Below are 14,868 nucleotides of genomic sequence, written 5' to 3'. Positions count from 1 at the left end.
TGATTAATTGATAAAGTAAGTCTGAAGCATTTATTCATTTTGAATTGCTTTTTAAAGCATTTTAGACTTGAACACTGAGTAAGGGTGGCCAAGTGTCTTTTGATATTGATTGTAAAATTGGAGGAGGACTTCAGAGAAGATGTTTCAAAGTTATATTGTTTGAATGTTCACATACTTGCTGAGAGGTTTGAACACATCTTATTAAAAGCTCTTTTGGAATTGTTGAAGAAAATGTGGTCTATAAATGATACTTTACAAAATGTTGTAGAACAATTGTACTAGTATATGTGGTTTTTCTTTTTTGGGGGTGTGTGGGAGGGATTTAGGGGTAAGGGGGCCTCATTTGGTCCATCTCTGTTGTTTTTTCCAGGATAAAGCCAAAGGCCATTTGCTAGCTGGCTCCCCCATTTTTTCCTGTAGTCCTTTCCTATGTGGCAGCAGGACTGTCAGTCAGAGCTTCTGCACTCCCTACCCCAGCTACTGTAGGTCCCAGAACCGCCTGCCCTGCTCAGAAGTGCCAATCTCTCGCCGAGAACTCTCCCCTCCGGCCGAGTGATGTGCTGCAAGAACTGTGCAGATTGATTGATTTGAGGATAAAGAGAAAGGACTGAGAAAAAAAAAAAAAAAAACATTCAGCCAGTTGTTACGGCTTCTTCGATAATCATTGAAACTTTCTAATATGGCACTGGGGGCAACCCTATCAGAACTTTCCTCTAAGACTCTTAATATACAATGCAGTGTTCTAGAGACGCTTGAGATGAGGAGGAAAAAATGCTTTCGAGGTTCACCATGTTTCTGTGTACTACAATCAGATTTGCTTTGTATTGCTTTTTGTTCTCTTCACAAGACTGCTGCATAACCAACATCAATAAAATATATACCCCAAAAAGGGGGGGGGGGAGTGTAAAATTAAACGTGGTGATTCTAAGTGGAAGCCTTTGAACTAGTATCTGTTGTAATGTGTGACGTTTTTCTTGTTTTGCTCTGCTTGCAAGCCTTTCCTTGCCCTTGGAATCTATTAACCCGCAAAAAAATCTGGATAAATGCTTTTTGCTTTGCTGTCATGCAAAACTTAAAGCTTTTGGTGTTGCTATGCAGGTTATTTTTCACTGCAAGATGTAAATATAAAATGTTTTACATCTCTCCTAGGGTCAGACCAGTCAGACTTTTTTTTAAATTAATAAAATTTTTCAATAATTGAAATCGTCTCCTGTTATTATTTGATTCCTATTTGACTCTGTGCATCAGAGAGAAAAAAATATCTTCTGTCACTATTGTTTTGTCTACATGATAAACTGTCTTCTCTGTGAGGTGTCATTTTGTCTAGATGTTTTGATATTTGTTAGGTTGGCAGATGAGTTTTGGCCTGTGGCAAGATAAAAACTAAGGACCTGGGTAAGAGAAAAACCAAAAGTTGCTATATTCTTCGTGTAAAATCATGTTGCATAAAGTGTTTGCGTGTCATTTCAATGATTGCTAACTGGTCATCTCCTTTCCTTCCCCAGGCGTGGTGTCGGTGAGCTTTGAAGAGGATGAAGATGGAAATCTGTGTCTAATAGCCTATCCATTAAATGGGGACCATGATAACTTGGAAAGCATAGATAATTCTGACTGTGAACCCAAAAATAAGTTGTTACGGTGGTCTAACAAAAAGACTGTATTATTAGAAAATGACAAGATAACTAAGGAATGGGTCCGACAGCACAGGAAAGAGGAAAAAATGAAAAGGTAGGTCAAAAGGAAATGAGTGTAAAGCTTTGAAACATAACCTCCATGTGTTTAATTTTATTCATATCTGTTCTGATGCAGATATGAATAAAATTAAATACATGGGGACTATGTTTCAATGCTAGAATGGAGGTTTTTATCCAGTCTTTCTGTTTCTTCTGCCATATGTCTCTTCCTCCCACTATCATTTGTTTGTCTCTTCTTCTTCCACTGTGAAACACTTTCAGTAGCAGAAGTGGTTTCCATTCAGGCGAGTTTCATTTGAGCCCCTTCACAATTATATCTTTTCAGTGGTCAGTCGAGGAAGGTTCTAGGATTCTGGTTATTTTCTAACTGTAGTGTCTGCAAAAGCATGACTGTGCAAGAGAAAAATTCAGCTATGCTGAATGAGTCTACTGGAATCTTTTGCATGGGTGAATGAGGAAAAATGCAATTAGAGGTAAAGCAGGATTCCTGCAAACCTGTTCCCAATTCAAATCCCCCGATCTGTGATATACTGTAGTGGCAGTTACCAGAGAGCTGTAACAAAATGGAAATCTGGAAAACTTCTAGCTGTGCCCTGCATACTCTATCTAAGTAGTACAAGCAGGTGAGGTATTCTATAGATCTCCTTACTGTTTGTTTCATAGGGTCTGTTGAAATCTGCAAATATAAATTAGCATATAGTCAGATTGTGGAAGCAGATTTACAAAGTCTGAAATATCAGCAATGGGAATCTTGCCCAGACCCATGTATAATGAAGTAATGGATTTTGCCAGCTGTTGGTAGACGTATTTTGAGATACATATGAATGGGCTAATTGAAAGCATTGAGTGGTTGAGGGTCAGCAGTGTATAATATGTAAAGCTTGAACAAATTATATCTTTTCCTTTTAAAAGTAGGGTACTTACTTTCTCCATTTGGCTTCTGACTTCTTACTTTTTTTGTTTTCTAGTCACAAATTAGAGGAAGAATTTGATTGGCTGAAGAAATCTGAAGTCTTGTATTACAGTGTAGAGAAAAAGGGGAATGTCAGTTCACAGTTTAAGCATCATAACCCTTGGAGTATGAAATGTCACCAGCAGCAGTTACGGCGGATGAAGGAAAATGCAAAACATCGGAACCAATATAGTATCCTTTCCCCGAAGTCTCTCCCACAACAGCAGAACAAAGAGGGATTCTGCTTTTCTTTTCTTAGCAAAGCCCCCCTCTACCCCCCCCCCCCCAAAAAAAAAGGCCCAGTCCAGACTCTGTAGTTATAACACTGAGAATGGGATTATCTGAAACCATGGTTTGTCAGATAAAATGTGACTATGAAGGGATCGTTACTCTGCCAGAATTTGGGCTTTCGCAACACTTAAACACATCTGTGCTGGGCAACTCAAGGAATCTACTTTAGTATGAATCTCTGTTAGTGGAAAAATTTCCAGCATCCTAGGTGAAGTGATCACTGACTAGACAGGTTTACTAATGCATGAGTTTAGAGGTGTGGAGTTCTGCTGCTTCTTTCCTTGGCATGGGCAGTTATGAGATTTTTGCATATATTAGGATGATGTCAAAGGATTTAGCCTCAACTCCCCCACCCTCACAATTCCAAAAATGTATCTTCTCAGATGATTTTTTTTTTTTTAAAGTATGAGGGGATTGTTTTTTAATTAAAGTAGTCAAATGTGGAACGTTTTGATTCCTTGAGTGAGAAAAAAGCAGTACTTCTGAAAACTTTTTTTGTACAGGCTAGTCCTTTGCTGCCAGCAGCTTCCTAATTTCAGCTAATTTTTTAGTGAAAGCAAACTGAACCTAAAATATTATCTGGGTTTATAACTGAGAAAAGATGAAAATCCTTAGTAAATGCAAGCTCCTAAAAGCAGAAGCAGATTATACTAATTGGGTCTGAGAGTGTAGGATTGATCATGTGATGGAAAATGAGATTTCCTTGTTCCATTAGTGCCAGTGCAGCCATCAGAGCACGCACTCTTAACTCTAGTAAAGACAAAAGGAGTCTATATGCCTGTGAACCTTTAGAGAAGTGGTGGACAGCCCGCGGGTCGGAAGCCGCCCATCAGGGTAATCCGCTGGCAGGCCATGAGACAGTTTGTTTACATTGACCGTCCGCAGGCATGGCCACCTGTAGCTCCCAGTGGCCATGGTTTACCGTTCCTAGCCAATGGGAGCTGCGGGAAGCGGTGGCCAGCACATTTCTGCAGCCTGTGCCGCTTCCCACAGCTCCTGTTGGCTAGGAATGGCGAACCGCAGCCACTGGGACCTGTGGGTGGCCGTGCCTGCAGACGGTCAATGTAAACAAACTGTCTCGCAGCCCACCAGTGGATTACCCTGACAGGCCACAGGTTGCTCACCACTGCTTTAGAGTGATGTTGGTTCTCTTCCATAATAAGGCACAAAGAACCTTGAATACGTTCTGTTTGCAACTGGCACGGATGCTGTAAAGATCTTAAGACCTACATGCTTAGGGAAGGGAATCTTGTATGTGAAGAGTTTGGGTGATTGGATCACTAAAAATGTGTATGCATAAACGTAATTAACCTGTTAGAAACATGTAGAACGATTAATGCATATAGAATTCTCCCAGGGGCTAGCCTCACAAGTGATAAGTTCCTAGCTAGATAATTTAATGGGCCCCCATTACCATAGTATCTGAGGTCTTCCCAAATATTTATGAATTTATCCTCATAACCCCTTTGTGACAGAAGGAAGTGTTATCCCCTCATTTTAGAGATGAGGAACCAAGGCACAGAGAATTTTAGTGATTTTCCCAAGGTCATGAAAGTGTCTGTGGCAGAGCAGGAAATTGAATCCATATCTCGTGAATTCCAGTCCAGTGCCTTCATCACTAAAACGTTTTTCCTCCCTTTATGGAAATAGTGTCTGCTAGGTTTACTCAGTCCAAGGACAACTTTAAAATTAGACTGTGGATTGCCAGAATGTGGCCAGCCTTGTAAATAATGCAGCCCGTAGTGATTTTCATCTCTAATTTGGAGGTGCTTGTAGAGTGAGAGAGAGCAGTGCAAGCTGGAACCTATAGTCTCTTTGGACGTCACATCCAAATGAAAGACTAGGTCATGTGCAGTCTACTTTGTTTAATACAAAGTAGGTGTATCCTTTTGGTTCTTGCTAAGTTGCTAGCGCAGTCATGATTGGGCAAAGGTTGGATGCCCCTACTTTTAGCCATTTCTCAGTTTTATTTTTTTAACTTTTGCTGACTGCTAAGAAACGCCACCACTACCTCCACTTGGAATGGGGCTGTCAGAATGCTTTTTAAACCTGTATTTCTTATTGTAAGGCTTTTTCCTTAACAAGTCAGAATTTATCTTGCTGGAAAATCTAACCTCCCGATACGAAGTGCCATGTGTGTTGGACCTTAAAATGGGAACCCGGCAGCATGGAGATGATGCATCAGAAGAGAAGAAAGCTAACCAGATCCGGAAGTGTCAGCAGAGTACTTCAGCAGTTATTGGGGTCCGAGTGTGTGGCATGCAGGTGAGTCTGAAATGGATTGCAGGTAGGGATGGGAATAAAACAGGCTATATTTGAAGAGACATTTTTTAAACACTTTCTGCTTGTACCTTTTGTGGTTTGGTACTATTAGCAAAGATTCTAACTTTCTTCTGAAACAAGCCTTCATCTGCTCAGAATTGAGGAAAATATCTGCTTCCCAGAGTTACAAGTATGATTCACTGGTAATAGTGGGAATGTGAGCTCAGTAATTTTCCAGCCAATCACAAACAAACTGCATTATCTTATTAAGATGGCAATAGGAAAATGAATTTTGTTGCTTTCTTAATCCATTGTATTCTTTGTATTTGTAGTTCTAGACATCTCCTTATTAGCCAATCATCCCGCTTCATGCCCCTACCCTTGAGAGGTCCTACCTTTCATTCACTTTTCTAACTGAAGGAAATTTGATGACTTTCTTCAGAGCACACCAGTGTCACTAATCAATCAGAGGAGCGACTGCATAGCAACCTGCAGCTCTCCCTCTGCATCACAGTGTGTGCGTCCTGTGAGCTGGAGATCAGAAAACAAACCTGTCTGTCTTCTCTCATTGTGCATGGATCTTACCATTTGGCTATCAGAACAACAGCAACAACTCTTATAGTTACTACTGTCCTGGAGACTTGGATTCTTTTCTTTTCTTATAGTTACTACTATCCTGGATTCTTTTCACTGCCGAAAGTAAACTTTGTGTAATGTGCAAACAAGAAGTTGATCATTAAATATGAGTGATAAGATTGCAGTGCAGATACAATGAGGGAGCAGCTTAGGCTTTCATTTAAAGTAAAACCCTGCAGCTTGCATATCTCTGGCAACTGAGTGACTTGATTGAGTCCTAAGAAATGCCTTAACTGCTTCACTACAGCTCCAGTGGTGTTGAAGAGCCACCACTGCTGCTGTGAAGTGGAGTGAGGACTGTCCGTTCTTCTCCTTCCAGCTTCTGTGTGGGAGAGTTAAGCCTCTTCCCATTCATCCGTAGATGTTGGCAGAGAGAGGGCATGTTTTTTCTTCCCAGTGGCCTTAGTAGGTGGAGAAAATGACTTCTCTACCCACTGCCATTCACAAATGTTCTGTCTGGCAGTGGACAGTTCTGTGGGGTACTTCCTTTTCCATCCAGTAGACTCCCCCGATGCCTGATGTGTTCACTCAGCACTTCCTGCTCTGTTCGGGAAAGTGAGTATTCCTGAGGCTGGCACTCGGCTCACCTAAACTCATGTATCGAGAACAGAGAACCTGTCAGCAGAGATGGACGGGGAGGAGTGCCACATTTGTTCACCACCATATTGGTGCTCAACTAGGATAAAGGTTCTGGTTTCTTGTTCCAGCCCATTTAGCGTGTGTGCCCTTCAGACATAGAGGCCTCTGCTGGAGAAACATACAGAGCTGTGGAGGGTGGTTGTTCGATTTGCAGGTCTCTGCCCTGTAAATATAGACTCCACCTGATTTGTGGGTTTGATATAAATGATGTTCTCGGTTTGTAGGAAAAAGCAATGATTAATATTTGCTTAAAAATACCCTTTTCTTCTTCTGTATGGGAGCTGCTTCAGTGTTTCATATGGGAAATTGCTGTCATTCAGACTTCCAGCAGTTCTGGGAATAGGTTTGGTAAGGCTGCCAGCAGAGGCATGCAGTAGTTGCTAATGGAGTGAGTGATATGGAGTGGCTGCCCTACATGTTGTAACTTGACTTCAGAAATCTTGGCCTCAGCCTTCCTAATCTTACTTAAACTCTTCATCCGTTTTTTCAAAATGGAAAAGCTCAAGTCTAAGCCGGAGGAATTTTCAGTTTCCTTTGTGACTAGCAATACCTCAGATATTGGTGGGCCTGTGGTTGCTAGGATGCTTTCCCCTCGAACTGCATAAGAGCTGTTTTAAGAGACAAACACATCATCTTGGTAAAACTTTTTTTCTCTGCTGGGACATTGTTAATTTTTCTGGAGTATGATTCAGAGTTACCATTGCTGGCAATCCAACCATTCCTTTTGTTCCTCTCTCTCCTATACAGGTCTACCAGACGGGCACTGGCCAGTTAATGTTCATGAATAAATACCATGGGCGAAAGCTTTCAGTCCAAGGATTTAAAGAAGCACTTTACCAATTCTTTCATAATGGCAAATACCTGCGCAGGGAACTCTTTGAACCAGTTATAAAGAAATTGACTGAACTCAAATCTGTCTTAGAAAAACAGGAGTCTTACCGTTTCTATTCCAGCTCCTTGCTGATCATTTATGATGGCAAGGAGTTGCAGGAAGTGACTGTGGACTCAGACCCAGAGGACTTAGAGGATCTCTCAGAGGAGTCTTCGGATGAATCAGCTGGAGCATATGCGTACAAGCCCACTGCTAGTACTGTTGATGTCCGTATGATAGACTTTGCCCACACGACCTGCAAGTACTATGGGGAAGATAGTGTGGTGCATGAAGGCCAAGACACAGGTTATGTTTTTGGACTTCAGAACTTAATAGGTATTATTAAAGAAATAAGAGACGAAAGCAGCGAATAAACAGTTTGAATGCACATCAGTAGAAAGCACTATAGTGACTCTTTGTATTCCAAAATTATTGGCCACTTTCTAGTGGTAGGAATCTTTACAGACTCTGTTGGGTTGGTCCCAACAGAGTCAGACTTGTTCAGCGGAGGGCATTTACTTACAATGGTGCTGGACCTAGCACTGGCAAATCTTGGTATCCTTATTTATTTTAACTCTTTCTTAAACATTCCATATTTGATTATTCAAATACCTCTGTTATCCCGGTGTGTATATGTTCCAATAAAATTCTTTTTGTTCATTGTAAATGATGATGGTGTCATTGCTGGTAATTAGGAAGGAGAATCAGAGTTCCCAGATCTTCCCAGTCATATAGTACAGAAACTGGGTTGGATCACTGGATATTTAGGGGCAAATAATAAATTATCTTAAAAATATCCAATTAATTGTTTTTATAGTAATTCAGGATCTCATTACTATAAATCTCATGGGGGTAAATAGCCCCATTTGGATAGTTTGTACAATATTACCATAAAGATAAATTGAACCAAAGCATGTATAAGAACCCCTCAAAGGATTAACCTTCAGCTTAGTTTGAGTTCAGTCACAGCTATTGATGGATTGCTGCACAATATGAAAACCCATCCCCTAAAAGGCTTAAAATCTAATTTGAGACAAGATGCAATAAGCAAGCGTGACGCAGTGAGGGAAGACGAGGGGAACAAAGATCACCCAGTTTCAGATTAGCTATTGCACGATCTGATGATGCCAAATCATCTTCAATTTTTAAAAATACATATCAGCTTTCCCCAGTTATATACAATCAAATCGTCACGGATTGGCTGATCTATCGTACATGTCACAGTAAAGGTGGCTCTTGAGGGATTTGAGGAAAGAGAGGGTAATGGCCTTATGGATCAAATCATGGACAGAGTCCCATGCACAAGGGGCAGCATGGAAGAAAAGGCTAGGTGTTTGTGTGGAAGCAGTTGACATACGTGCAGGTGAAGCCGGCATTGCTGGCAGAGTAGATGAGGTGATGTGACAAGAGACAGAGCAGACAAGTGAAGAGATTAAACAAAGGGAGCGATGTTGGCAGAATGGGCCAGGAAGATGATCTTAGCAGTTGTATTCAAATGCATCAGAGGGGAGTGGGATGTATGTATTGGGAGAGAGGAGGATGTTGCAGTAGTCATGATGGAAGATTGGCTCTGCTATTCTTTGGTCTCTTACTGACACATTGATTTCCAGGCACGGTGATTTCCAGGCAACACATTGAATCTCTGGGTGATGTTATGGTCCGCTGTTCAAAGCCCACAAGTTGCTGATTTTCTTCTGACCATACTTACCTGTTTAAGGTCTGAGGCTGCTTAATATTCTGACAATGCTATTCGAAGTCTATTATAGAGGTGTACTAAGTCTTTCCTGTCAGTTCTTCTCATCGTTTTGGTTTCTTATAGTGGCCATCAGTTTTTGGCAGTAGTTACACATCAGTTCATGTTAAATTCCAACATGCAATTAACTTGTGGAACTCACTGCTACACAATATTATTAAAGCCAAAAAAGCTTAACACGGTTCAAAAAAATTAGCATTTTATACGTACAATGAGAATTCACACTTAGATGTGATTAAATAAAAATGTGTTGGATTTTAGGGTGTAACCCCTAACTATGAACTGCGTATGATTCAGGAGCAACTTCCCCGATGGGCACGTTAGTCCATCATTGTTCACTACTGCATTTCTTGCATTTTCCTCTGAAGCATCTGCTCCTGGCCACAGAAGAGACGCTGGATGTGATGGAGCACTGCTGGGCTGGTATAGGACTTGCTGTTTCTGTGTAACTACCCATGACATCAGCATGAATACCAGATAAATGAACCCTAAATAACCTTTGCATTTTTCAATTTCAAAATGCTTTATAAGAATTAACCAATGAAATACTCCTCCACCTCTGTGAGGGATGTGAGAAAATAATGCAATGAGTTGAAATACCGAAGTGGGAGAGGATGGGTCACTCACTGCAAAGTGTTGCTGGCTTTTCAGCTTCATTTTTAATAGTGTTCTCATGTCTGTTAACAAACCAATGAAAAAGCTCTCTGCATGTGATGCAGTCACCTGTCCTTGCGTATAATCATGCACCTTCTGCAGGTGTCATACTCCACAGCCCAAGTTAACCTTGTCTATGCTCTTTCTAAAGTATGCAAGGTGAAAAGGTATTGGTAATGAGTGACATTTCAGTCTGCTTTATTATACATGGAGCTTACTGTGAACAAATGTAATAGGTTCCCTCTCAAAGGAGTTGGATCTAATATAACTCAAGCATTTAGTGACTCCAGAATGAGCTTCACTTCACTTCACTTCAAGTGAATTCTCCCGTGCTTCACTTCAAGCCAATTGAGGATCCCAGGCACTGGCTGGAGACAAAAATGGTAGTGCACTAGTTGGCAATTTGGGTTCAGCTTTACTTGGATTGCAATGGTCTCATTTGACCACCACATGGCCAACAGTCTCCGATGAAGGGAGGCTTTGGACCTAATGTAACAGGAACGGTGCTGGTCAGAACTGGAGTACTTTGGTGGTGGGGAAGTGGAAAGGATCTCATGTAGCACCTGCCTATAAGGTAATAGTGCTATTAATCCATCACTTTTATCAGTGTCACCTGTCTTATGGTTATATAGATAACATACCAGGATTGCAATGCAGACAAAACACAATTGGAGGAGGAAATGCAGATCAAAGGAACTTCCTGGACATGAAGGAATTGTGGGTGGGCGTGGAGAATGGAATGACTAACACCTGTGTCATTTTAAAAGGCAAAACCAGAGTGTCCCGAGGGGAAAAATGTAATCTACAGGTTTGGTTAAAAAATATATAGCCAGTATATTAAGCTGGGCATCTCCTCTGGGGATGGCTGGAAGGGGAAGACTGTGTTACTCACTTTTTAAAATCCTAAATCATGTTGCTCAAGGGTTAAAAGACGTAACCTAGATAAAAGGGGGAAGAGAGCTGAATGACAGTATTATCTAGCCTAGCGCAAGAAAGCCTGCTTTTTCACCCCTGCCATCTTGTTCAGAAATTCCACCTCGCAGCCTCTTATGTTGAAGAGTGCCAGTTACATAACTGCCTCCTCGGAGCTTCCTCATGTAAAGCACTGTCTGTAGGTGGGAGCACAGAGTGTGATTTCAAATACTGTGTCCACAGGCCAGAAATTGTCACTAACTGACCCCATTGTTGGGAGTCCCAGAAGAGAGACTAAGCTTGGTACAAGTCATGAAAACTGGGTACCCACTTCCACTCAGAGAGAACCCCTCTGGATGAGGGCTGGGGCAGTGTGTGGGGAGCTGCCCTGTTGTGCCTGTTCTGTGAATACAGAGCACTTCATCCTCCAGGCTGTCAGCACAGGACACCCCAGTGCAATAGGCATATTTTTGCTAGGAAGATGTGAATGAAGGTAGGAAATGCCACCAACATGAGCTGACAAATAGGCCCTGGCTTTTTTTCCCCTTTTTTCTCTCCCCATGGTTATACAAGGGAATGTGCGGGGCTGGTATCACCTTAATCCCAGCAGTTAATCCCATCACCTTAATCCCATCAGACAGGCTGAAGTCACAGGGACTCTTTTGCAGACACTCTAGTGATATTCCTGTCAGTTTTTTGGCAGCAGCTGGGGGTGATGACTCATGCGCTGAACATCAGGATTTTTGTAGCCCGTAGTTTGTGCCAAGGTGCCAGCAGCAGCAAATGCTGGGGAGCATGTGCAACGAACAAATGGTGGGACATGCTCACCATAGACATCTGTGTTTCCTGTTCCGTTGCAGCAGGCTGCTATCTCCTCCATTGATAACTGCTCCCTAGACACTCGACGAGCAGTTTCCAAGGGCACCACAAAAGGCAGGTTAAAATTGCTCTAATCCTTTCACTAATGCATGAGTCACTGCAAGCATTAGCTGGGAGGCATGTAACTCAGGGAAGACTTTTGAAAAGGTCATTTGAATGAAAAATTCTCATCAACACGGCTGCCAAAGACACCAGAAAGGCCTAAGGAGAGGCTCCAACTGCATGGTGAGGGGAGGGGGTCTAGATGAGGGGAGGTACTCGCTGTCCTGGCTAATTGGGTGTTCTACACTGCAGGTCTGGATGCACAGACCCATAGGCCTAAGGGTTGCCCCCTTAGTAGCCACAGACTTCCTCTGTGGGACTTGGGGAGGGGGGGGGACATGCAAAGCTGCACAGGCATGGACTAGCTGAAAAAGGGAGTGTGTTAAGACAGTAGCTGGTCCAGAAGTGCAGAGCAGGAGATTGCCTGTTCCACAACAGAGAGAACTGCATGCCCTGATGAGGCTTCTCATATGACCTGTGTGTCTGGGAAGGTGGCACGAGGATTTTGAGATATGACAATTGTGATGGTCTCTGACTCTGCTCCAGCAGCTGTTGTGCCTGGCTAGGGGTGCCTCTCACCTCACACTCAGAAATTTGTAGTCCACTGAGGAGTTGGGAGGTTCTGTACAATCTCCCTGAGCAGTAGGGCACAAGGGGATGATGAGTATTGGTCGCTGATGCAGGAAATCCTGTTCAGTAATTTTTATAGTGTAAGCCTCTCTCTCTTTGTTGGAACAGATCTCAAACACCTGAGCTAGCATGAGGGACTTCTGCTCTGGAGACAGCAGCTGCTCCATGCCACCAGCTGCAACCCTGGCAGTTAGGCCAGTTTGCTGCATGGCCTCCTTGGAACATGTGCTAGCATTGGATGCATTTGTACGAGGCATTTTCCATTTCTGTGCTGCACTGAGAGAGCCTGCCAGTGAGTAAACACGTTTGCTCACTTAGAGCGCTCTCCCTCTCTCCATAGCAGATAAAGCAGCTGTTTGGCTGCTGATTATGGTACTTTGTACGCTTCACTTCTGTATTTCCCTGGGCTGTTTCTTGACCAAGTTGCGTAAAAGGGAAGAGTCAGCAAATACCTGGCCCTGCACGTTCAGGATCCAGCCAAGGGAGGTGACGTGGCCACAGAAAAGCCGATACATGTCTCCAGAAATCTGCCTGAGCAGCAGGGCCACCAGTGATGGCGCTGATGAGAGACTCACGGATAGTCACTGATACAAGTAAGTCCTCTCACACACCCAGAGGTGGGTAAAGATAGCGAGACCGTGGCAGAGAGCTTCGATGACTTGACCAAGGCTATAGTGGGAATTGATGGAAGGAGTTCAGCAGCATTTGACTTCCGGCCCTGAGTTAGACCAGGCAGCCGCTTCTCTCGCTCCCATTTAAGCTGATAACTGCTTGGGTTTGTTTTACATTTGGTGACGCAGGGTAGGATTTTTCAAAGCACGTAGGTGACTTAGAAGCACAAGTCCCGAGTGGAGGTCCTGAGGACATGTTACCCTAAGTCACTTACGGTATGTCCGCACTGCAATGTAAGCCCAGGGTTCCAACTCAGGTTCAAGCCCCCCCCCCCGCTCCACTTCTGTCTACATATAAATCGCACTAACCCAGGGCTTGCACCCAGGGTCCCACAGGAAGTCCCAAGCCTGACTCAAGCCAGGACCCAGTGTTCAAGCCCTATTGCTTTGCAGTGTAGACTCAACCCCACTGGACTTGTGCTCTGGAAGTCTGTTAAAAATATCCCATAATCCCACAGGCCAATCTTCTTAGTCCTCTGGAGAGTCAAGTTTGATGGACAATTGTGTTTTCCCACACTGCACCACAAACAAAGGGCTAAAGCAGCCTCATTTTGGGAGGTCGGTAGGAGTCTGGGTTACAGACAGTTGGACGCGGGCCCGCATAACACAGCGTTCAGCAATTCCTAATGTGGGGATACAAATAAAAGTGTAGACACACTCAATCCCCAGGTCCACAAACCCAGGGTCTGCCAACTCGAGTTCTACTAATGCTGGCCTTATGTTGCTGAGCCCTGGTCTACACTACAGGGTTAGGTTGAATTTAGCTGTGTTAGGTCGATTTTAAAATGAATGTGTCTGCACAACTAACCCCATTCCATCGACCTAAAGGGCTCTTAAAATCAACTTCCATACTCTTCCCTGGCAAGGGGAGTAGCGCTAAAATTGACCTTGCTGCATCAAATTTGGGGTAGTGCAGATGCAATTTGACGGTATTGGCCTCCGGGAGCTATCCCAGAGTGCTCCAATGTGACTGTTCTGGACAGCATTTTGAAGTCCGATGCACTAGACAGGTACACAGGAAAAGCCCTAGGAAATTTCATTTCCTGTTTGGTCAGCCTGGTGAGCTCAGCAGCACAGGTGACCATGCAGTCCCCCCAGAATCGCAAACGAGCTCCAGCATGGACTGAAAGGGAGACACTGGATCTTATTGCTGTATGGGGAGAAGAATCTGTGCAGGCTGAACTCTGATCAAAGAGAAGAAATGCTAATATACATGCCAAAATCGCACAGGGCATGGTGGAGAGAGGCTACAACAGGGACACACAGCAGTGCCAAGTGAAAGTTAATGAGCTCAGGCAAGCCTACTAGAAGACAAAGGAGGCAAACGGTTGCTCTGGGTCAGAGCCCCATACATGCCGCTTTTATGATCAGCTACATGACATTCTAGGTGGGGACTCTACCGCTACCCCACCACTGTCTGTGGACACTTGCAAGAGGGGAGTCTCATGTGACAGGGAGGAGGATTTTGTGGAGGAGGAGGAGAATGCGCAGTAGGCAAGCAGTGAATCCGTTCTCCCCGGCAGCCAGGACCTTTTCATCAACCTGGAGCCAATACCTTCCCAAGGCGGGATCCCTGACCCTGAAGCCGGGGACAGCACCTCTGGTGAGTGCACATTTGTAACTACAGTACAGGGTTTAAAAGCAATAGTGTTTAATGTTTGATTTTCCCTGAAGACTTGGGATGCAGCCGCAGCCAGTACAGCTACTGGAAAAGTCTGTTAATGTGTCTGGGGATGGAGCAGGAATCCTCTAGGGACATCTCCATGAAGCTCTTCTGGAGGTACTCTGAAAGCCTTTGCAGAAGGTTTCTGGGGAGGGCTGCCTTATTTGGTCCTCCACGGTAGGACACTTTACCATGCCAAGCCAGGAGCAAGTAGTCTGGCATCATTGCAGCACAAAGCATGGCAGCGAATGGTCCTGGGTTTTGGTCGCATTCAAGCAACATTCGGTCTTTATCTTTCTGTGTTAGCCTCAGGAGAGTG

At 43.6% G+C, this 14,868-nt stretch overlaps 1 protein-coding gene across 2 annotated transcripts in view; it reads left to right on the top strand.

Moving 5' to 3' along the window:
- The window catches only part of IP6K2 (inositol hexakisphosphate kinase 2), a 33,432-nt gene extending 25,464 nt beyond the window's left edge, over positions 1 to 7,968 (top strand). The window contains exons 2-5 of one of the 2 annotated variants that reach the window (XM_074957684.1): positions 1,506 to 1,728; positions 2,663 to 2,838; positions 5,027 to 5,202; positions 7,222 to 7,968. In XM_074957684.1, the coding sequence (XP_074813785.1) occupies positions 1,506 to 1,728; positions 2,663 to 2,838; positions 5,027 to 5,202; positions 7,222 to 7,719 (1,073 nt within the window). In that variant the 3' untranslated portion in view covers positions 7,720 to 7,968. The remainder of the gene's footprint in view (positions 1 to 1,505; positions 1,729 to 2,662; positions 2,839 to 5,026; positions 5,203 to 7,221) is intronic. The other variant, XM_074957683.1, reaches the window with a different exon arrangement.
- The last annotated feature ends 6,900 nt before the right edge of the window (positions 7,969 to 14,868 follow it).

This window comes from Natator depressus, chromosome 7, assembly GCF_965152275.1.
Source record: "Natator depressus isolate rNatDep1 chromosome 7, rNatDep2.hap1, whole genome shotgun sequence".
In the NCBI taxonomy this organism is placed as follows: domain Eukaryota; kingdom Metazoa; phylum Chordata; order Testudines; family Cheloniidae; genus Natator; species Natator depressus.
Note: the sequence above shows the minus strand (reverse complement) of the source record. Positions and strands in the feature narration are given on the sequence as shown.